The 24,771-nt window shown below is 42.7% G+C and overlaps 1 protein-coding gene across 1 annotated transcript; it reads right to left on the bottom strand.

Annotated features, from left to right (window-relative positions):
- Positions 1–268: 268 nt before the first annotated feature.
- Positions 269–16,130, bottom strand: c1ql1l2 (complement component 1, q subcomponent-like 1-like 2). Its single transcript, XM_069714735.1, has 2 exons — positions 15,299–16,130; positions 269–2,172 (listed from the first exon to the last, which is right to left on the bottom strand). The coding sequence occupies exons 1-2, from the start codon at positions 15,905–15,907 to the stop codon at positions 1,993–1,995; spliced, it is 789 nt and encodes a 262-aa protein (XP_069570836.1). The 5' UTR covers positions 15,908–16,130; the 3' UTR covers positions 269–1,992.
- Between the last annotated feature and the right edge of the window lie 8,641 nt (positions 16,131–24,771).

Genomic DNA, 24,771 nt, shown 5'->3' with positions numbered 1-24,771 from the left:
TATAGGATGGGAGGGACAGATACCCACCACACTAAATATACTTTACTTTTTGGAGAGAAAAGAGAGAGGAGGGAATTTGCTGATAAGATCTTTTTTATTGTTTGCACTGAGAGTCCATTATTAAAACTACTTATTTCAAACAGAACAAGAAACACACATTGCCATTCATGTTGTTTGCCGTAGGATGTCTCACAGATCGAATGAGATCCTTCACAGATCATTTTCCCTAATTAGCGTATCTGGGATTCAAGAATTCTCGTGAGACAAGTCACTCAAAAAAATCCCATTTATTATTTAAACGTATTCAACAAATCCAAAAGATAAGATAGACAAACAAGTCATAGATTTCAATTACAAGCTGTTTGTTCTTCTCGTCGTATCTATCAAGGCTCCACCCTACAGAGCACAATCTCATTGGCTGCTGAATAAAATATCTGTCATTGGCTCTAGCACAGAGTAGTCTGAAAAAGAACGATGTAGTGATGGCACGGCACATGCTAAAATGCAGACACTCACTGGTATGCACAGATACTCACACACACGCACGCACGCACACACACACACACACACACACACACACACACACACACACACACACACACACACACACACACACACACACACACACACACACACACACACACACACACACACACACACACGTGCAGTTGTAATAGTCAGTCCCCCAATCAGTTTCATTCTCAAACAAGCTGTCAGGCCACCATGTTGAGTAAATATTACCATAATGCCTGTGTGTCAATGAATATGCAGCTAATGAATGGATGACATCCAGTGAGGCACAGAGACACTGAAACAGAAAAATTGCCCACTCTCTGTTGCTGTGCTTGAACACCTCCTCTACCTCCCCGTCTCGCTCGCTTCAGACTCTTCCTCTCTGCGTGTTTGTGACTTTCTCCCCCTCTTGCTTCACAAGACACATTTTTCTTTTTCTTTTTTGTAACCGCACAAGAAAGCTCAGAGGTCGGCACAGCAGAGAAGAAAAGGATTGGCGCTCCTCTGAATTTGAAGATACACTTCATCACATGGCTGGTTGTGGCGAGTGAAGCGTCTACATGAAGCTTGAACATTGAAAAGATTACTTGTACTCTACTTTAATTTCGAAGAGCAGGAGGACCTTGTGTAAGAACCAGTGCGAGGTGTTTGTGGAAGGGGTATCGTCGATATGACATGTTTCCTTTTTCACATACATTGGAAGTGCAGAATGTATTATTCTCCACATGAACAATATCTAGTTACCTTTGCTGTTCCCATCTATGAAGAAAAACACCCACTGCTATGAAATAGTGAAAGTCTTGATTTAAAGATTTCATTTCCAGCTGTTAGAGCTCTGAGCTGCATCACAAATTACATCTCTCAGTCAAACAGGATATCTTCACAAGGGACAAATATATTCTCTTTTTTTTTTTTTTTTTTTTTTCTTTTTTTTTAATCTCATTTGTGTAGAATATTATGCATGTCTACAAAATAAAATCACAATCTAAGGGAAATTGCACGGAACAACACGACAAGTTTCAGTCAGTCCGGTCCACTGACGGCACAGCTGACTTGCTGCCGGCGTGGAGAGAGGAGGTGAGATCGTCCGCTTTTGCAGGGTTTTCGTAGTTGTTGATATTTCTGTGCAATGGAGCAGGGCTGAAGAGGAGAGACACTGAAAATGAGGAGCTTCCGACACGTCGGAGTTGTGGCAAGGAGCGCAGAAAAAAACCCAGCCTACCGCCAACCAAACATCTCACTCCTCCCACGCCACCCGCCCAGCCCCTCTCAGTGCGTCCTCGGGAGCTTCGCATCCAGGCTCGGCTACAGGGCCTGGATGTCTCGGCTGATGGATACGAAGCAGAGGTGTCCGTGATGATGGAGAGAATTAGGAAAACTAGAAAGCATTCCGGCTTTGAACACACACACACACCCTCCCCCCCGTCGTACAACTCTCTGAGTCTCTTCCTGTCTGACTGTCTCTGTGTCTGTCTGTTCTCAGTCTGCGTACAGGATGAAACCAGAGAAGGTGCTGTACTTGTTGTTGTTGCCTCCATGGGCTTTGCCGCCGTCCAGTTTGATGTAAACCTCGTCGCCCGCGTCCAGATGGAGGATGACGCTGTTGGAGGCGTAGTCGTAGTTCTGGTCGGCGTCTTGGGCAATGGCGCTGGCGCGGACCTGCAAGAACAGGGGCAGAGGAACATGCGGGAGAACAGGTAGCGCTTGTTAACCACAGTGCATATCAGGACATCAGATTAATCCATCTAGGAAATGCTCTGAAACAGTTGTCATTCTCTCATACTGCTCAACGTAGTCCTCTACATCTGTTATTCGATAATAGAAAAGGTTTAAATGTCCGATTTTTCAAGCTCAAGACAAACATCAGTAAGTGCAGGAGGGAACATCAAAAATTTTGAATACTTAATATGTACATAAATAAAGTGTTTTCAAAGCTGATTCATAGTTATTTTACGACTCGTTTCATCCTCCTTTTTTATAGCCTAAAAATTCACAAAGTTTTTATTGATCTCTTGACAAGGCTTTACGATATTTTGCTAATGAAGTTGCAGACAAACCAAAAGTGTAAAAACAAAACATAAAACTTCATCACTTCTTCTCAGAGGCAGTGAAACTGGCAGAAGAAAAACTGCTCTTACTCTGAGAAATCCCTCTGCTCCTTTATCAACAGAGAGCAACGAAGTTAGTTGAATAGGATAATTTATCATTTTGGAAATAACTGGATTTGGAGAATCTCAAAAAGTTTTGGGGTTTGAAGTTAGAGGAGTTATTGGATGCAGCAATGGCAAAAATATTTCTTCATATTATTATTATTAAACCTACAGGATCAACCGGAGGGTCAGTCAAACCTCAGGTCTTTCTGTCAAGCAGATTTATGGCTTCAATCAAGCCAGTGGTCTTTCACAGAAAACCGACGTGAAACCCTTGAACAAAAGGTCCACTGAAAGAAACAAGCCTCAGAAACTCAACAACAGGGCTCTCTCTCTCTCTGGGGGCTTCTTATTGTGGAGGAAATTGCTGAGAAATACATTAATGAAAAAAAACATCAAGGATGCCTGCTGAGTATACGCAGGAATATTTGATAATGAGGAGTGACGAGAATCATTGGAGTGAGTTTGCGTCTTAAAAAGATTTTTTTTTTTATCTCAGTGTTTGCCTTTGTCTCTGTGTGTGTGTGTGTGTGTGTGTGTGTGTGTGTGTGTGTGTGTGTGTGTGTGTGTGTGTGTGTGTGTGTGTGTGTGTGTGTGTGTGTGTGTGTGTGTGTGATCTGCCAGTCTGACTACAGAACATTTGGAGCAGTTTCTAAATAAGCTGTCCTCTGTAATTACGACTGCCACCACAGACACGCTCTCTCTGTTTGGGCTGGAAAGTGTAGCTGCAGTGCTGCCACATGAGTCCTGAAGCAACAGCTATGTATTCCTGCGTGTGTGTGTGTGTGTGTGTGTGTGTGTGTGTGTGTGTGTGTGTGTGTGTGTGTGTGTGTGTGTGTGTGTGTGTGTGTGTGTGTGTGTGTGCGCGTGCGCGTGTGCGTGTATGTTAGGGACGTCATAGCTTTAGATGGTAAGTAGGAACGACTACGGCATATTTAAAAGGAACTTGACGTGTGCGTCTTTTCCAAATGAAAATGAAGGAAAGTGTGTGAAAAGTTTGGGAAAAAAAGCAGCAGAATGAAAGTCATTAGTTGCTTAACAACAACAACAGCAGTCATGAACTCTCATGAATTTTGTGAATTCTTGAAAACTCAATGAGTCGTGAATCTCATTGTCTATTCTCTCAGTGCATACTAAGAATTTGGGCTCTGAATTCTTGCACACTAGATTTGTAATTAAGTGTACACAACCAATTTAGTATAACACTAACTAACTTTAGTATTCACACTTTTTTTTTTTTTTTTTTTTAAATCAATGCAGCAGCAGTAAAGATATTGTCGCTCGCTTTCAAAAACTGGCACCTCTCTTTCCCGCAGTGGACACAAGCACAAACTTCACGCCGAGATTCGGAGCAGGCTACAGAGATCTCTTTAACTTCTTTCTAATTCCACACCCCCAGATTTTCTTTGGTTTTAAACTTCATCGTCATTATCGCCTCAACTGGATGAGGAATGTCGGTATGAATCTGCCGTCGGCCGTCTATCTAAGGCCACATCCTCTTCCTTTACTGCCATCAGCGTGTTACCGTTTCGAAAATACCGTCACAACAGGAAACCACAACAGTCTCCTAGCTAGCGATCAACATGCAGAAGAAGACAAACTTTGACACAAAGTTTGGATCGTGCAGTAAATTAGGCCTGCTTGGTTCCTTTTGATCCTCTGCGGGGATTTTATCATTTGAACGGCAGGGCTCACCTCCCCGGGCGCAAATGTTAAACCAAAATAAATTCCTCCAACACTATCTTGTTAAGGCACCGTCACTGCATCCTCGGCTTGGCGCCGGCTAACGCGAATGTGATTGGTTTAAAGAAATACAAGCCCGACCGTCTTCCTTTCTTGCCCTGAACTAAGATGGTATATTGATGCTGCCAGACCGTTCTCCAGGGGTCACACAGCACGGTAGATCTGGCCATGCGAGACGAGCCCCGAGCAATGCTGCTCTAGTGACATCGCTTGAGGAAACTTTGTCCAGCTCCCTTCAGAGTCATATAAGGCTTCACAGAACTTTTTAAAACACAAACAGTAGAACTTCCCAACCCCTGACGCACAGATACAGACAGCCAAGGGAATTTTACAGCTTAATGTATGTGGGAAGTTCTTTACTGGGGCAAGTCAGTCACTTGATCTCAGTCCAGCTTAGCATCGATATCATGTGCTGAAAACCAGAGTGGGGGCAAAAAGCTCCCGAAGCGAGCAAGAAGTGAGTGTGGCTGCAGTGCAGACCTGGCAAAGCATCTCCAGTGTCAGCTCATGTCTATGGGTCATAAACTGCCAATAGTAATGGACTCCAAAGTCCTTAGTAGTAAACAGTCACTCGATTTTCATTGTAAATTTTCCACTTTTGGCTGCAGCGGAAACAACATGTGAACAAAACATCAACATTTTCATCCCCTTTTAAGTTGATACCGTGAACTTGTTATCGAGCGTATCAACATTTACACCTCCAGGAGCAACATTATCACCCAAGCGGAGTCGTTGTTTCTGATTACCTGATTAATGTATGTTACATACTCACTCACTCATGCTCTCTTTTAGCTCTGTTTTTGGTCTCTATCAACTCCTGAGGGAAATATGTAGCCGGTAAATGCTACAATATGTTACTTTTTTTTTTTTTTTTAATTGTGCCGAGCCCATTGTGTGCAATGGCTCTATAGGGCTGTTACACTAAAAAAAAAAAAAAAAAAAAAAAAAAAAAAATTTAAATTTAAAAAAAAAAAAAGCTTTTGGAAATGTAGTAAGAGTGAACAAAAACAGTAAAGTGGAGGCGGGTCGGTAAGAAGGAGCAGAAACTCACTATTAACCTTCAGATTTGGGTTCGAATTCTGTGTATCATCATCGTCAATGTAAGGTTGTTAAAAAGAAATATGAGCTATAGCCGCTTCAAGTCCAATATGCTAATTGGTGACAGGAGCTATAAACAACAAAAAAAGTGCCACTCTCCTCTCACAGTCTGCACTTTATCTCAGTGCTATTAAACAGTTACTAACAAGGAGAACTGCATCATTTGTAACGTATATTGAGTACGATCGAACAGGAAGATCATTATTTTCTCCAGAGATTGAAAAAAAGAAAGCACTGTACATCCTTTAAAGGAGCTAATGGTTAAATAAGCCTATTAGTCACTTAGTCTGGTCAGTAAGGTTGAATCGAAATCAATAGTTTACGTGCATTTGAAGTGTTTTCTTGTGGCTCATTATTGGGTCTCTGAAGTCCTCGGTGGCCCTTGCCTTAGCTCCGTGTTTGTCCACTCTGCTGTAAATCGGGGGCTTTTCGAGCGGATGTAGGCAAGTTGCAGGCATCATAGAGAATGTCCAATAATTAGTTGGCCTGTATAAGGAGTACACACAACAGGCATATTGACAAATGTGAGGAGAGGCCAGCTACTGACGGAGATCTCCAGCACAGAAAGTATCACTGTGGCCAAAACTATTGGGCAGCCGAGAAAAGGTTCTTTTGACAATTAGATATATTAGACTGATACATTTTATAAGTTTACACAATTTAAATCAGTTATTTATTTAAATTATCCAGTTTTTTTTTTTTTCAGTTCTGTCTTTTTCTATGATCCTGTTTTGTAAAAGGATGTTCTTCTCTTGTCTTTTTGGCTTTTGACCGGTGTCAATGCTAAACTCTGAGCTCATCTTCAGTTGATTTTTAAAAACCTGCCGTTGGAAGCGTAAAAGTCTGCGGAGGATGTGCAGAGGCGTGTAAAGTCTTATCAAAATAGCAAATGTAAAGCTGTCATGAACTGGATATCCAGTAGTTTGAGTCAATGTTATATGGGCGCATTGAGGCAGTTATTGGTATTAATAAAATGATGACCTTCAAACTGTATTTTCAAGCTGTAAATGGTACGAGAGTTACAAGCCACTGATAAAAAAAAAAAAAAACCTGATAATTCTGTAAAGGGGGCATTTGAGAGTAAGTGCTTCTCTCCTGAGCAACACAGTGACGGGGACAGACTCAACGCCAGAAGCTGCAGCGGGTCATGAAATCAGACACGGAGCCTTTCGGGAACTGTTACTGTAAAAAGCATTTAGGTGGTAAAATGCCATATTTGTGAGGCTGTATTTTGAGCCTGCGTGGCCTGATTACGCTGTGTGCTACAGCATGTTGTTAACACTGCATCCCTGCACAACACCTTACAGTATGAGCGCTGCCACAGGGTCCCCACAGAGACAACAATGACATGAACCACCGCTCACATGTAGGACACTGATTTTCTGAGATTACACCGTGGTTTCAATATGTTCAAATGTATAACTTAAATTATTTTCTGCTGAGCCCTCTCCCTCCTCAAACCAGTGTTATGAATTTAGGTGTGTTGGCCAATATTCTTTATTCTGGATTTCCTGGTGAGCCGCCTTTAAATCCACCACGCGCTCAATTCTTGGAGTGATTCTCAAAGAGACTATTGTTCTTTGCATCGCCTTCAGCTCGCCGCATTGAATTATTGAACAGAGTGGAGCAAGGTTGACACTTCTTCAGCCTCCTTAATAGCATTATTGTTAATGATGGGAAAAAGGGGTTGGGGGGGGGGGATCAGCTTCATAAATGAATGTGAAATTAATTAAGAAAGTGGACATATGCAACTTTATGTCAGGCCAGATTAATTTAAAAGAATATCACACAGGGGCAGAACAAAGTATATTTGTGCAGATAATCATCTATTTACAGTACCATGTGTGCCTAAATCATCAGACTGTATGTAGCGGGACGACCTTCTCTATAACTACCAATCAGTTAGTAAAGGTGCGGTTTCTACTTAATAGCTAACACGTGAAACGGATGTCGAGTGTTCTTCAACTTTTTAACTGCATGACCTGGACATTAGCTGTCACGTAGAAATATGCAGGCGATTTTAAGTGCTAATCTCTATAATACATTCCGAGTAGGGCTTCTAAGATACAGGAGTAATATATGGAATATTGTACTTTTTTTGGGGATTGTTTATCCTCCTGATTAAATCTAGCGCAGCTCATATCGATGTGCAAACAAAGCCTCCTGTTCTGACTCGGAGATGCCAGCGTCCGGTGCATATTAATACGATATGATATGTCATGAGCGTGCAAAGTCAACACCATCTTATTAGAGGGTTACTGCCTTGGGTTGTATAGGAAGCAGGTGATGATGCCCCTGGAGGATTTGTCAGTTGGGATTTTAATGAAACTTTATCAAAATATTTGCTTTGCAGGTAGTCACACAGAACCCAAGAACCTTCAGAAATGACACAGATCTGTGATATAGTTCGATTGTTCTCTTCATCGCTCTTAAAGGAGATAAATTTAAGACATCTTCAAGTACATTATTTGTGTTTTTTGGTGGGGGAGCAGGGAGAACCGTACAAATGAACAAAGCCCTGGTGGAGGTAAACTTCCCTAAAATCCTGAAATCCTTCCAGTTCTTCCACAGTGATATTTTTGTTTTGTTTTCCTTCTGTGCTTTAATGGTTTTTATCCCCTTCTGAGACTAACTGCAGCAGTCTAGGCCTCTTTCGTTTGCTTTTCAATGATAACCACGCATGAATAAAGCTTCTCACTATTTTCGAAATAATGATCACAGAGCTCTATTTGAGCTATTTTCCTTTCTCTTGTTTTTCTTTTTTCTCCCCTCCTCCTCCTCCTCTGCACAGAGAACTTGTTAGGGATATAAGCCGGAGATTCAGATGCAGGATAGGGCAGACGTATAACCAAAGATGAGGAGGACAAACAGCCAACCGGCAGTGCGTGACCTTGACACAGAATATGTAGAGGAACTTTGACAAGACAAATAAAGCATGAGGCCGTGAGCGCCGGCTCCGGCGATGGTAAATGAGGTGTCAGGCGATGTTGTCTTCCTTGTGGCTGCTCGTGCGTGTTTGCATCCGTCATATCGTCAACGTGATGGCTTTGATTGAATAATATTCAGAGTGAAGACAGAAAATGTAAGGCAGTGCTTGTGCTTAATAGATAATGCACGCCTGTAACAGTAATGCTTGGATTCTCTTAACTTGTGCACTGCGTAATTGTGAATATGAACGTCACAGTTATCCATGATGACAGCATGTATGTGAAGAATATGCGCCAGAGATGAATTTATAGCACATTATAAAAGCCTGTCACTCTTCCTCTGTCACTTGGGACTTCCTTTACAATCAGCCTATTGTTTAAAAGGGGATTTACATTATTTTCCTTCAGCAGCTGCAGTGTGCGGTATTGTATGGTTGGCTGGATATCTTTAATTATAAACCCCTGTTACAGTTCTGCTTATGAAAATCATGATGTGGTTTTTTTTGTGTGTTTGTTTTATCTGTTGTGTCTGCCGCAGGAGGAGTCTGCAACGTCTCTCTGGGACAGTGATCTTACAAGGGGCTTTGTCACTGTGACAAGGACATGTCTCGTGGCGTCTCTGACAGGGATTTGTTGACTTGATGTTGAGCCCCCATTTTGGATCAACGAGTCTATTGGTCCTTTTTAAATCAAAGTGTACTGCCGTCTAATTGTGTTTGAACATTCCAGCCGTGAACCGCATGCTTAATGGCAGCTTAGATGGCTTGCCACCGCTACTGAGCCTCATCCAACATTTCACTGCAACACGCATACGAACGCACACAGTGGCAGAGGGACGAGGAGAGACGTGCCATACCCGCATTTGCATTTTCTTTTAGGAAAACGTACGCGAGAGTTGCACTTTTACTGGAATAATGAGAAGAGGAAAACTACGCTGGGTTGCAGGAGAATTGTCGGAAAGCCGGTTCATTTGTTGGCGGGACCTAAGTGAAAACATGACAAGAGAAATTAAATGGTAACAGGAGATTTGCTATCTGTCAGACGAGAGTAGAAAAAGGTCTCCTGAATTAATTTCGCCAGCTGTTCTCTTTGTACCTGCTCAGCCTACTTTAAAACAGAGTTGCTTTCAAAAAGCTCTCGCTCTTTATGAAGCTGCGCACAGTAACGCTGAAGGTGAGCTTGGTTGTGAGGCGCTAGTTCATCAGTTTATTACATTTATTTAGTAACACTTGATCCAAACGAAGCTTCCTAGGGCCCGGAATATCAGTCGTGCTGCTCAGCAGTGGTGACAAAGAGGATGAAATCAAGACAGCTTCTCCTGACAGGGCACTGTCAGAGATAACAGTGGTGGAGGAAAAAAAGAGGCATCAACTTTGACCTGCAATCCAGCCTCTCTTTTCCTTCTTGTGTCTGTCTCATCACGCTCAGTTAATTACCGAGATGCACAGCGCCGCCTGCCTCTAGTACCAACACCAAATCCACCATCACTGCTCAGAGCGATGTCTGAAAAGACACCTCGACTGCAAAATGCGTCCACCTTTGCTCGCAACGCAGCCTGTTGAGGCATTAAGATTCTTCCCTTTTTTTCTTACCTAAAAGCGACTGCTCCGAATTGAGGCAAAGTGAGTTTCTGTGTTGTAGCTGATTCATCCTCTCTTACCGGCTGACTGTTGATATTTTTCCCGTATTCATTTTAAAGGGGGGGTGGGGGAGTGGGGGGCATGAGGTGTTAAACACACTGAGTTATGTAGCAGACTGTGAGTCATTTGAAGCCATTGACTTGCTGCTTTCCTGTGAAGTGAGGGAGGATAATTGTTGGTATCACTGAAGACTGAATTCAGGGGACATCTAAATGTCAGGGGCGTGGGGAGAGACGGAGAGAGAGATGTTTGCATAAGAGGGCCAGGAGCACTTGTCTATCTCCCATATGGCCCTCATTATAATGAAGAAGCCTTGTGAGTCAACACCATAGCATCCTTGAGTCAGCGAGCCACAGGAGACATTTCATAGCCTATTTTAGACCGTATGGTTTTGGTCTCTCGGTACATGTGAGGCATTAGACATTAGCAGTATTTCATGAGCTATTTAATGTGAGATGCCAGCACTGGGAGTGTGTGCAGTTCTGAGCAGTAATGGCTCTCTATTTGAATCTCAATGTCAAATGTTTTAAAAGTAATGGAATTATTACAGACAAGTGGTGGGCAGTTTTCGAACAAGTTTTGAAACTTCACCAATAAATGATAGATTTTCTTCTGTGTGCTCGCGGATGACAGCCCGATGTCATCTTGACATTTCCAATCTGTGTGGTATTTCCTAACAACGTGGGCCAATCTTCATTTAATAGCCCTCGCACCTAATTAGGCCAGCTCTAATGTTCCACTCGGCAGAGTGTCAAATCCAATGTCCAATTACACAGCAGATCAAGGCCAAAGGTCCACCTCCACTACCACTCAGGCTGATTATGGAAGAAGTGCCATGATATACATCACATAGAAAGAAACAGGTCTGTCAGAAGAGGGAAGGAGACACGCATACACACACACACACACACACACACACACACACACACACACACACACACACACACACACACACACACACACACACACACACACACACACACATACGGGGATCAATACTGCAGGCGAAGAGGCTGAGGGACTGAGGGTGGCTCTCTCAAACCCTGCCTGTCTATTTCAGACAGAGTCTCTCTGTTTCACCAGGCAAACACACAGAGGCCTCTCAGTGCTGATGTCGGACCACGATGAAGAATAGCCGGTCTGAACATTACCAGAATGTTAAAATCAATCAAGTCTAAGTATATTGCTGTATCTGTATAGATAGCGTTGACATTTTTCTGTCAATTTAAGAAGGAAAAATATACAATTTTTTGTCCTTTTTGGATTTAATAAAATCATTTTTGTTAGTCACATCCTTCTTTAGAAGAAGAAAACCTCAATAATCAAATCCAAGAGAGCAGACCCTCTCCAGATGGCTCAGCTCCCATGTTTAATGTTGGGATTGACACCAGATGCTGAACACAATGCGTGGGCTTCACCTGGATACGCAGCAGCAGGATAAACAGTCTCGTGTTCATGTGTATCAGAGCTGAAGACCCCCCAGGAGGTGTCTTTATGAGCGGAGATGGGCTGAAGTGTGTGACAGGGAAATGACATGTGACCGAGCCGAGTCGAGGAACGCCTCAGAATCACTTTTCTTTCAGGTGAGGGGAGCTCAAAAGCAACATCTGAGAAAAATACTAACTTATTCTGTTGTAGTGCGATGCATCACTTGAGAGCCATGAAGAATATTGATGGCTTGTGTGTTAATAAATTGACTCTGTGATGCTGCAATCTGGATTCTGTCTTTTTTTTTCACAGAGAAGTTTTTCTTTTTTTTAAGATGAAAACTTTCTGCTCCTTTGGAAAAGTGAGTTTCTGTGGACCTGACATAGAGGAGAGATGGAGGGCAGTGCACAGTTGGGGTGGGTTGAGGCAGTGGGTTGGGAGGTGTGGGGGGGTGCAAGCATGTGTGTGTGTGTGTGTGTGTGTGTGTGGGCATGTGTGAATGTGTGTGTATGTGAGAAGGAGACTGCAGCGGTAATTGCTAGGGAAGAGCCATGTGCACAAAGGACGTTGAAGCTTATTAAAGGAGGAGACAGAGTGATTATTCACTATGGTCCTCTTGAGAGACTGACGCTGAAGTCATTGCTTTTAATTAACTCTGAAACGGTTTTGCGGATTAATAACAATATTAAGAAGGGAACGGAGAGGAGAGGCGCAAACACATCCTGGATCTGGTTCAAGCTATTTAATTACAATTAAATAGACTCGATGGCACAATAGCACAATAACTATGTCTTTTCTGTCCTCTTTTCTTTCTCCCGTGTCCATAAAATTTGTCGTCATTGTCACTGTCTTGTCTCTCAGGATGTGCCCAAGACAGGTTACAGCAAAGCGATGATTTACTGGCGAGTGCTCAGGATCGGTTGGGGTATTTGGCACACGAGTAAAAAGAACAGGCAACGAAGAAGCCAAAAAAAGTGAGAGGAGAGGAAGTTGGAAAGCGGGTAAAGAGTGCTGCGCTCAAAATAGATTTCTTATTTGTTTGTTTACCAGGAAGTTCTTTTTTCTTTTTTTTTTGGGTCTTGCTTGAAAATGTCAAAGTTCTGGGGACAGTGTTTTTTTATTCTTGTGTTGCACTCTACCAAGTTAAGAAAAGAGAAAGAGGAAGGAAGTGGAGAAGAAATAAAGTAACCTATGGATGCTGCTGTTCGACTCGTCTCGTAAAAAAAACTCCTGGAGTGGGAGGAGCACATGCTGGCACTGCAAGGCCTGGAAACCCACCAAAAGATGATAAAATACTAGTATTGTCTGCAATTCCCCTGCTTCCCCTGTCCCATCGCACTGCATAGCTTTTTTGCAGCCTTAATGAGCTGAGTAAAGCACCATTGTGACTGTAGGAGTTTGGGTTTGACTCTCAACACTTCATCAGGGATGGAGCATAAGTTGGCCCAGCATTTATAATCATTCACAGTCATTTACACAAACTAAGGCTCTGGGGCCTTCTGCATCAGCCAAGTACACAGTCTAATAAACACTTTGAGAGGATTGCAGGTAATATGCATAAGCTGTGCATAGGACAGAGAAAGATGGAGGAACGGAGGCAGTTACCGCTCCATAAACATTACGCGGGTCCCTGGAGATGCACACTGTGTATCCAACTTAAGTACCTCCACACCCTCCTCTTGGGAGCACAATGAAGCAGGAACAGAAGGTGTTTTATAGGAACATATGTTCTTCTGCCCCTATTATATATCAATGCTTTTACGCCCACCCATAAACATTACTGTTGACTGAGACATTACATATAGAAGGTGATTGCTGTAAGTCTTTTTTTTCTTGCCGGGTGTGAACTTGGTGAGGGGAAAGGAATTAACCTCTAGCCGCCTCGGTGAGACTGCGAGGTTCACGCCACAGAGTCGATGCCAGCTGTTATTCCGTCTCCACGTTGCACACATCATGCACTCGGCACTTCTAAGATAAGACCCCCAATACGGTAACTGTTTTATTAAAGTTAGGAAAAGACTAAAGAAGGAAAATTGACTGAAACTAAAATAATTTCACAGCCAGCAGATATAAAACTACACCGGGAGGCTGCTGAACCATGATGTCAAACAGCGGTTGAAAGATCAGTTTTATTTTATTTCATTATTTACTTGTGATTTCTCTCATCTCATTGCTTGACTGTGTTTCTCACTAGTTCAGGCTGATGAGTGAGAATCAGAAACTCTACATGTATGAATAATACCTTTTAATGTGACTTGGGATGAGTGTGAACTTGCATAATTTGTGTACAGTAAACCAGGAAGTGTCTGTCACCAGCAGCATTTCTTGTGACATTACTGTGTCTCGGTGTTTATAATTTACTTTGAGCACAAATGGTGGCAAAAAATAAAGTGCATCAGCTTGTGAAGAGCATGACCATGTTTGAAGTGCAATGTGGGCAACCTCTTTACTATTTTCTCATGATTTCTTATCATATGATACATAATTTATTGCAGTGCTTATAAAGTATTTACATTTTTAATCCTTTGAAGTCACTGAAATTAGTTTTGCAGGATCAAATGTGAAAGCAAGTGAAGCATTAAAAAATTATTGATTTGTTTTCTTTACTATAAATATTCCTTTTTCATGTTTGTCATGCAACAAGCAACACGATATGATAGGGACACAGTTGCAGCCTGAACAAACAAAGCAAACAATATTTGCAATAACTGGAGTGTAACATCCATATTTCTTTTGCAGGCACAACGTTTTTTTTTTTTTTTTGGAGCCACTTTGGGGGATAATCTGACGGCTGGTTGGAAGTCTGAACTGCTGGCACGTATTACCGACCTGAGAAGACCCTGCGGGGCGCACAGTAAAGAGCCCCATTAAAATGATGCATCAAGAAAGCCGAGAATAGATCACACACACGTCCTAATGCATTTATCACGACTGTGAAGGCAGATGAATGCAGCGGCGGAGAGACGACGGAATCCGGTAAGATGGTACAGACATTTATGGATAAAATATTGTAAGGAAAATATCTAATATTTCCCCTCTTTACACTTAAAGTGGATACAAGTGTAAAAGTTACGCGACATCGACAACAATAATGATAATATTAATAATCAAACAAACAATGAAACATTTACTATTGTAGTGATAATAAATGTGAAAACATAATCACTCCTCCGCACACGGACACGGATGAAATGAAAGGTAAAGTAAATGCCAGAGGACCACATCTTTATGACATTAATCCTTTCCGCTCAAAAACACTTCCAACTCCTGCGGTTTTAATTTTCAGCACCACTCCAGCTTTTCCACTCTAAAAACACTATAAATGCCAACTCGCCGTCACAAACTGCCATTTAATTGCTCTCAATTCAGGACAAAAAACCAAAAAAAACGGACCGCGCGATCATTTTTTTTCCCAATTTTTTTAAGCTTAAAGACAAAAAGACCGGCTCCCACTCCGCGCTCTGCCCACACCGTGACCGTCCTTTGGATCGCGGGACGCGGCGATGTCAGGACGCATCATGAGAAGAGAGGACGCGGCTCGAACAAGTCAACACATCTTTATCTCCCGGCGCGGTGTGTGCCACATCTGTGCGCTCTGGGCTTTGGAGACGCGCGGCAGATACCCAGCTTAACTCTCAGTGCCACTTTTTTTTTTTTTTTTTCAGCCTCCAAGAAAAATCAACTTCCCTTAATGTTTGGATCTTTAAGTAACACCGATACAGCGGAAGCAGAGAGTGAGCATCAAAAGAGTCGAGTACAAAGAGGAAAAGAAACTCTGAAAAACTTTCAAAGCACTAACCTGGCCATTCTTGCAGAGGTCTGCCCACATACTGGTGCCGTCCCCTCCTCTCATCAGCACATGGTAGATGAAGAAGTATGTACCCGGTATGCTGCAGATGAACTTGCCGGAAATGCCATCATAGTTGTTGCCCAGGTTGGTGACTACGTCGTCAAACTTGAGGATCTCGTAGCCTTCGTGGGGGTTCTTAAGCCCTGCATAGAAGGCCACCCGAGGCACCGTGCTGTAGGTGGCCGTGCTGATAGCTCCGTTACCCCCCAGACCCAAAATCCCAGTCCGTCCCTGATCCCCTCTGTCGCCAGGTGGGCCGGCTGGTCCCGGTGGCCCCGGTTCTCCTGGCGGTCCGGGAGGTCCGGTCTTGCCTGGCCTGCCAGGCTTCCCCTGCGGGCCCTGCAGTAAGGTGGAGGGTGGAAGCACGTTGCTGTGGTCACTCAGCGCCTCTGCCTCAGCTTGTAGACCGGTGGAACTCGTGCTGCTGGCTGGAGTGCCCTTGTTCAGGTAGGGGTCACAGACCATTCGACAGGTGCCCAGCATCTCGTAGTGGCTGGCGTCTGTCCCCACAGAGCTGACGAGCACCGGGATGAGCACCACCAGCACCAGGACCAGCATAACACCCACGGCAGCCGCCACCAGGGTCTTCCTCCCGATGCTGAGTCGGGGAAGGGGCTGCGCTGCCAGCGTGGGTCTCCCGGGGGCGGAAATGGTGACTGCTTGGTGTGGGGAGCCTGTCACCGAGGAAAGGGACCCGGAGATCCCGAGAAGAGTTGCAAGAGGAGCGGCGAGTGTGTGAGGGTGAGACAGAGACCCACATACACTTGATACACCTCGCTGCTCCACTCAGTCACACTAAAGTAAGCAAGCAGTCACTCACACATACAGAAGGACTTAAGGAAACCCAAACATACACAAGGAGACATTCAGCTCGTACTTACAAACACAATCTGACTTGTGAGAAGAAGCAAGAAGGATGCAGAGCCCAGAGGACTGGAGTGAGAGACGGAGGGAGGGAGAGAGAGAGAGACAGAGGGAGAGAGAGAGAGAGAGCGAGAGAGAGAGGGGGGGGATGATGAGAGTGGGTGAGTGAGAGATACAGAGCAGCCACTGGATCTGTGTGTGTGTGTGTGTGTGTGTGTGTGTGTATATATATATATATATATATATATATATATATATGTGTGTGTGTGTGTGTGTGTGTGTGTGTGTGTATGTGGTGAGTTTGTGGTGCTGGATTCTCAGGCTTGGCTTTTTATACAGCAGTAGCGGAGCCCCCCTCCCCCCTCCCATCCCTCTCCTCCCTGCTGCTCCCTCATCGAGTGAGAGGTTGGTGTGGTTACGTCCCCTTCTCTCTCTCTCTCTCTCTCTCTCTCTCTCTCTCTCTCTCTCTCTCTTTTCGACTCACTTGGAGGAAGGACTCTCATCACATGGCATTTCTGTCGTCCACTCTCCTGAGCCAAAGAGGAAACCCACACAGCCCCCCCCCCCCGACCTTCTCGCTCCCCCCTTCTTTCAACCCTCTCTTCCCCTCTTCACCTCACTCTCCTCTCCTTTTCCCTACTTCTGTTGTTGTTTCTCACTCCCTTGCTTTCTCCTCTCTCTCTCATCAGCATCCAGCCTCTAAAAATAAAGATGGAGCTGTGGAAAGACACTCTTTTTTTTCTTTTTTTCTTTTCCTGGAGGTGGGTTCTAAAGATTCATGCATATATGCACGCAGACACAAGACAACACTTAAATCTGCTTTGCCAGGAAATGCTAACAGCTTCTCAGCAAAAAGGTGATAATTACAAAAGTCAATGCCAAGAAAAAACTTATAAGCCAACAGATTGACTGTTGATACTGTTCAAAAACTTCTTTTTAAAATGATCTTGGTGTCACAAGGACACCTTTTTATGGTAAAGGCAGCAGATCTGTCCTTCTGTTTGGGGCAAACCGACATTGACGCTCCTCTGCTGTTATTTCTTTTTTTATTTGCCTCTCCCCCGTGTCAATAAGACTGTTTCTCCATCTGAATACGCTGACACCATTTTATATTGGTGTCTTTTCTTTTGGTATTGATTTCACGTTTTTGTTTTATCAAATTAGGGGTGCTGGTTGGGAGAAAAAAAATCCATATGAAGCAGTGATGTCATTTGTTTGACATTTTCATCCCTTGGAGTGATAAATGGTAAAGTAAGAAAGCAAATGACAAAGTCTGTAGATGGCAAACACAGTCATCATGAACTGTGATTTGTTTGCAGAGAGTTCGGTCCTCAGTGTTTTTGGAGTCGTACAGTTCAAAATGCAAAAATACACAAATATGGAGATAGATGGAGAGAATTTGTCATATTCATGTCAATATGAGCTGCAGAATGGGGGGAAAAATCACTAATGCCAGCTGCACATGTGAAATGGACATATTTTAGGCTGATATCTGTTTTTTATAACAAAACTGAAGCCAAGACAGCAAGTAGCTCAACAGCACATACCTCTGGGATGTGCGGTTACAAAAATCAAAATAATCTGTTATTATGTTCAGTTTGTTACCAACGTGTCTGAAAAATCACTATCTGGTGCTGCTTGTTCACAGTCCTGGTCAGAATTGTTGGCACCTCTCAATTTTAAGTGCAGAATTTATAATATCTTCACAAATAATTGCAAATGAAGCAATGTTTTATAATCACATTATGAATAAAATGGCCAAATTATTGAACAAAAGTGGCATTAAACACGCTTCCATATTAAGAGACAAAATGCAGACAGAAAATGTACGTGGACACAATTATTGGCACTGTTGTGATGAATTTAAAGTATCAACTCAAACAAAACAATAAATAAAAATTGAAGACTTACCTGTGCTTAGGTTTCAGTGTCACATGTCCTGAATTAACCAATGACGGATGGTTTTACTGCATAAAAAGGAACTGATTGTTTCCAGTTGCTCTTTGTCATCAGTAAAGACAACAGAGCTGTCTGACAGCATCAGAAATGTTGTTAATCAAAAACATATAATTCCAAAAACTAAAAGGAAATCACCAAAGATCTCTAAAGTAATGTAATGTTATCAAGAAGTTCCACAGTCATAAAACTATTTAGATGCTTTCAGGACGTGACACTAAGAAGAGGCTCAGTGAGAGAAGTCTGCAAACGTTGGTGCGTATTTTGGAAAAAACAGCATGCAAGAAATCTAAAGAGCTTCAGTTTGACCTGGAGCGAACTGAAGTGGTGGTGGTGAAGTAGCTTGTACCATGTGCTGCACACTAAAGCAAGTAGAGCTTCATGAGCGAAGGACAAAGAGGACACCACTTTTAAAAAGACAGGCAGAAAAAGGCAAGACTAATGTTTGCAAAAGCCTTTATAGATGAGCTACAGCCTTTTTTGGATAATGTTTTTTAGACAGATGAAACCAAAGTAGAGCTCTTTGGGCATCAGTCTATTTTGAGGCGGTAAGATGAAGCCCAAAAAGAAAAGAACATGTAATTTACAGCAAAACATGATGGAGGCTCCATCATGCTGTGGGGCTGCTTTTAGGCATCTGGTTCTGGAGACATAAAATATATCATAGGGATGATGAAAATCAGAAGATTATCAAGGTGTTTTAGGGGGAAATATTTCACCCAGTGTCAGAGAAGTAAGTTTAGAGCAAAGGTCTTTAGTCTTTCAGAAGGACAACGGTTAAAAGCACACATCCAGCAGCACTAAAGAGTGGTTGAATAGGAAATGATAAACTGTTTCAAACTACTCAGCAATGAGTCCAAAAACTTAACTGAGTAGAAATTCTGAATTATGCACTTGAAATTTAGGGGTACTTCGATTCATTTGAAAATAAATACATTTTAGTTGTGGCTGTGTTTTGAAGATGTAGTATTTCAGTGTTGTATTGTCAATCTTTTTCTGATATGATGTGCAGGGATTGTTGGATAAATAGGTAGTTTTGTCTTTGTGGTCCAAGAGTCTACAAGTTTTTAGCCCATCACGTTTTTTCACAGATAAATTCTACTTCTCTGTTTAAGCGCTTGTTGAATAGCGTGATCATTTGTGTGGTAATTTGTTGATAATAATCTGCAGACTCTTGGCTCTCTCATCGTTGCCTATTCCTGGCAGATAGAATAGTTTGTGTCTGAGCTGGACAGAGCGCTTGTGACGGATTGAGATGGATCAATGAGCAAGATGCCTGACTATTTTTTTTTTTTTTGGTCTTTACTTATCAACAGCTATTTTGCAGCATTTCTGACGCTTCATCATCACTAAACTTCAGTCGTAAACTTATGGCATCACGAGTTGGTTGTCTAATTCATCCCTGAGCTGTTTGTGAAACATACCCAAATAACTGGCACACCAGGTGTGCCTGCGATGCATATTTGCCTGTTTTGTTCTATTCCTCATAACCGACACGGAGTTTGCCAATGTGAGGAAGCACACAAGCCCTAAATTGGTTTTGGGGTTTGTTTAGGGGGCCATTGTTTGTTCTTCACACCTGCCGGCTGTAACTGCCAGTCAGATCACTGTGCCCCAAATCTCTAAATCTCTGAACCACAGAGATCAACGCACACCACAGAGGACAAACAGAGAGCTATAGCGATGAAAGACATATGGGGACGATGGGGAGGCAAGCAATAGAGGTACAACATGGAGAGGGACTTAACTGCTGTAACAGCTGAGCTTTCTATCAGTGGAGCTGGTTTGTTTTGTATGATTTGTTAGTGCATACGAGGAGATAATCCATGTGTGTCAATGACATTTGTGGTTAGATGTAATTTAATCAAAATAACAACATGTTTTGAAACGTGAATAGCTGCAAATCAGCTCAATATGTGACATTTCTGACGGACAAGAGGTCCAGCTGCACCCCAGTGAGGCGCCATGTTGGAGGAGGGTTAAGTTTAGGTTAAGATTAGGGTCCGAAAAACATTCTCAGTCAACATAAGCACTGATGAATTAATTGGTTCAATTGACAACATTTACCATCAAGACTGAGTGTGGACATCCACCCAAAAAGTAGCATATTTTCCCTTTAAGGAGTTAGAGGTGATATACTCCCAATTTTGGAAGACATGTAGCTCTTGCTCCTACGTAGTTTAAATGCACTTACTCGGAGTGGCATCGGACCAAAGCATCTATCCAAGAGCTGTAACGTGATATATCTTAAAAGGCCGGCTGTGGCTCAGATGGTAAAGCAGTTGCTGTTGGTGGTTCGATCCCTGGTTCCTCCCGTCCACATGGCGAAGCGTCCTCGGTCAGGAAGCTGAATTCCAAGTTTCTCCCGATGGCAGGGGAGCACCTTGTGTGGCAGCTCTGCAGAGATTGGTGTGTGAATGTGTGAGCGGGTGAATGTCGGGCAAACTGTGAAGCGCTTTGAGACCGCTAAGGTGATAAAGTACTATGCAAGTACGGCCCATTTACCATTTTGGTGAAGAATTGAATGAATGCGAGTCTCGTCTTTCAGCTTTGTCGTCGGACAAACTAAAGCGCACAGTCAGTTTGTGGATCTTAAATACTAGAGACGAAAAATTTAAATGGCGCTACAATTGCAGCGAGAGTAAACCAAAGCTGTTGCCAGCCAGAAAAACTCAACAACGAGCCGTAAGACCTAGAAAGGCTGTGTGGGTTTGTGATCCATTGTTGATATGAGAATGTTACTTTAAGTTTCATTTTGAGTCTTTTTTTCTCACTTGTTCTCAATGTTATTTAACTAATTCAACACTCAAATTTAGCAGTTGATAAGGATATCTTATAGGAGTACATGTGAGACTGTGAAGTCTAACTGAACAGGATTTGCTCAAAGAATGGTGAAGGTGCGTTGAATTTGAAGAACGATCAGTACGTAGGAAAGTACATAGGGATACAATAATATGGAAAATTCCAGACTAACACCAAAACAGCTTTGTTTAAATTTGCTATATCATCGTAAACAAGAGGACAGATGACCAACTACAAAAATAAGATCTAGGTTGAAAAGCAGTAACATTTACTGAATGCTTCTTTTTTTTTTACGATGGATAATTGTTAATAAAAGAAAACTCAGACAGGTTTTGTACTGTACAGCTGATCTACCTGCGATGACAGAGAGAAAGCTTTTGAAACACAAGAGGCAAGGACATGGCAAGAACAGGAAACCACAACCTCAGTAGCACTGTGTCCAGACATCAGCTACATCCTAACACACCTCAAAAGCTTTTAATCACTTTGTTGTTCTCCCTGGTTACAAAGAGACGGGGAGGCAGAACAAATGTGTTTCCAAGAGTTTCAGAAGTGCACAAGGGAAAACCACAAAACATGAAAGAGTCAAAAAGACTTTTAAGGATTTGAGTTTATATATATATATATATATATATATTTATTTTTTTTCAAGAGGAAAGTTTAACGGGTCAAAGAAACAAAACAACATCACAAACACACAAGCAAACACAGTCGAAGCCTCATCTCTGGTTGAGTTTGTGTCTCTGATTGCTTCCCTTGTGTTGCTCCTGGCCGAGGCTTATCAAAGGGCTCCTTTCATAAGTGCCAGGATCAAGCCACTGCTGTGACTGCTTGGCACCCACTGAGGTGGTTTGGAGTTGGGGAGGAGGGAAGGAGGAAGGGGAGGGGGGGTCAAAACATAGAAGGCAAGGCAAAGGAAGTCAAAATTGAAGATGGTGAATGAAGGGGAGATGGTGTATTTGTGCATTTAAAGGAAAGTGGGGAAGGAAAAAGGCTGAGTTCGTGGGGGGAATTGCCCACGGCTTCTACAAAGTGTCTGTGGAATAAGTGTGTGTGTGTGTGTGTGTGTGTGTGTGTGTGTGTGTGTGTGTGTGTGTGTGTGTGTGTGTGTGTGTGTGTGTGTGTGTGTGTGTGTGTGTGTGTGTGTGTGTGTGTGTGTATAAGTTGTTTTGTTCATGACAGAGAGAGAAGGGAGAAAGAGGGCAATCTTTGAGTCTGGGGAAATGTTGTTTTATATATGTGCTGAGAAAATTAATATGTATTTGCTTTAAGCTTCTCCGCCTCAGTGATTTCTTGCTGACGCGCGCTATAATGCACAGAATATCCAGGTGAATGCAGAACAGTGAAGGACATGACTCCAGAGGAATTGAGCAATACACACACACACACACACACACACACACACACACACACACACACACACACACACACACACACACACACACACACACACACACACACACACACACACCACAGAAAATAGCCCCAGGCCATGTGTTCCTCCTCACCACAGCAGCCATGCTTCTGTCAAGCCTGACGTTTGCCCTGTTTACTAAAGCATGTGACAGCATTGCATTTTTACGAGACATAATAACTCTGACTTTGCAGACCCAGAGCTCATTTGCTAAAAGGCGAGTTGGCCTGGTGTTCCTTTGTGTTTTGGGGCTCTTGTTATCGCAGCGTAAATGCTGATACCGAAGCGATTACGACATCCTTTTGCACGTTATGTCACATGTGCAGTCGAATCAGCCTTATTGCATGCACTCAGCGGTGCAATGGGCTGATTACAGTTGCATGCGCTGTATGCAAGATTATGAAATATTTACTAGCTGATTACACAGGAACGCTTATCAGTCAAGAGTGAGATGCGATACAGACGATTTAATGAAGATGTTCAGGGTAACTGAATGTTGTCACCCTTGAACTCGCCTTAATCTTTAGCCTCTGTTTACACGTTGTCTTTTGTTTTGTTTTGTTTCGCGACTGAGCGGCAGCGCTCCTGGGAAACTGTTGTTTAACACTTCGTCTTCCAGTCTGTAAAATCAAGGAAGATGAGAAATTTCAGACATGCTCTTTGACCAACACTGCTGAAGAGCTGGTTATTACATCCAGGTATCATATTGAATGTGATAATGTGGTGTATTATGTGTGTGTGTGTGTGTGTGTGTGTGTGTGTGTGTGTGTGTGTGTGTGTGTGTGTGTGTGTGTGTGTGTGTGTGTGTGTGTGTGTGTGTGTGTGTGTGTGTGTGTGTGTGTGTTATTCATGTGTGCGTTCCCGCAGTCTGCCTCGCCTGCAGCGAGCCGGTCGTGGCTTCGCCCGGTCTTGACTTCTCTCCCTCCAGGCTCCCAAATGATGGGATGACCTTTCCACCTCGGCCAGGACTGCAGCGTCACTCACAGCATGATATGAAAACTCATCCCCTCGCTAAACACTTCACATCACTCTCGTCTCTGCTTGCCTCCTCCACTTGCATCTGATTTGAATCGTGCCTTACCAGAAAGGTCAGAAGTAAAATACGCCAGAGCAGCACTAGAGGATTAGTTGATAAATGATTACTATTACCATTAATGTACTGCTGCTCCCACACTTCAAGCGAAATTGTGAAAACATTTGATGTCTCCATGTTCTCGAATTTGAGAAATTTCTGCTTTTCTTTTTCTTACGTTATGAAAAGACGTTTAATGGCATTACTTTGTGCTCTAAGAAATAATATTTTATAGACGAGTTGAATGATTGGTTAAACAAGGTAATGAAAATATTCGTTAGTTTTAGCCCTTCTTCACGCATTTACCATTTCTTGCTTTTAATAACTGTAACCAAATTCAGAAAAATATATTGTAAAATGTTTTTCTTTTGTGCTCTTGGTCTGCAGAATGAACTAAGCCTAGTAGTTTATAATTTAAGTGTACAAATACAGGCGGCTTTGGAGGGCAAATGAATAGATGCTTCATGGCAAAATGTGCAGGAGGATGACAAAATTAAATCTAGATATTTTTATGCATCCATACGAGCTGTGGCTGAAGGTTTTATGTTATCAGGTTGTCCGTCTGTATGTACGTTCGTCTCATTCTTATGACCACGATATTGGAGGGAATGAATCTGGGGTCATTTCTTCAAATTTGGCAAAACATTCGCTTGGACTTAATGAACTTGGAATAACTAGATGTTGGTGTTAAGAGGTCACTGTTACTTCACAGAATATGTTTGGGAACTGCAACTTGACTCTTTGACGGAGGATTGCAATCACTAGGCAGTCATCCTAGCTTTCTTTTACTTTAGATTTTTCACTGTGCCCGTTTGTGTCTTTGTAAAGGGTGGAACAAAGAGTAACTCTGAATCAATAACCCTTCTCTGACTAATGCCTTGTTTGCACTGCATGGTACTGCCTTACCCTGACTTCAATTAACTCCAGGGACTTTCCTTGATTTCATTTTCCACTGCAGATAGCACCACATCAGTGTAGCTGGTCGTCATAGCAATGCCATGTGAAACTTCTGTGTTATCACCTTCAATGTGACACACACACACACACACACACACACACACACACACACACACACACACACACACACACACACACACACACACACACACACACACACTCACTAGATGATTTGGTCAGAAACCAAACAGACACATCTGCACTTCCTCAAATGACCATGGTGTGATGTTGTGGGTAGTCATTTAATCGAGTAGTCCAGGAAATTATAAATATATATAAAGAGAAATCTAAAATATAGTAGGTTTTGTGCAGTACTTCCCTTGAGACGATTCTAGTGACGAGACTCTCTGACCAATC

The sequence above is a fragment of the Brachyistius frenatus genome, unplaced genomic scaffold (assembly GCF_029030835.1).
Source record: "Brachyistius frenatus isolate BFR_SWC_R1_liver_20210118 unplaced genomic scaffold, ASM2903083v1 Contig_134, whole genome shotgun sequence".
NCBI classification, from domain to species: Eukaryota; Metazoa; Chordata; class Actinopteri; family Embiotocidae; genus Brachyistius; species Brachyistius frenatus.
Note: the sequence above shows the minus strand (reverse complement) of the source record. Positions and strands in the feature narration are given on the sequence as shown.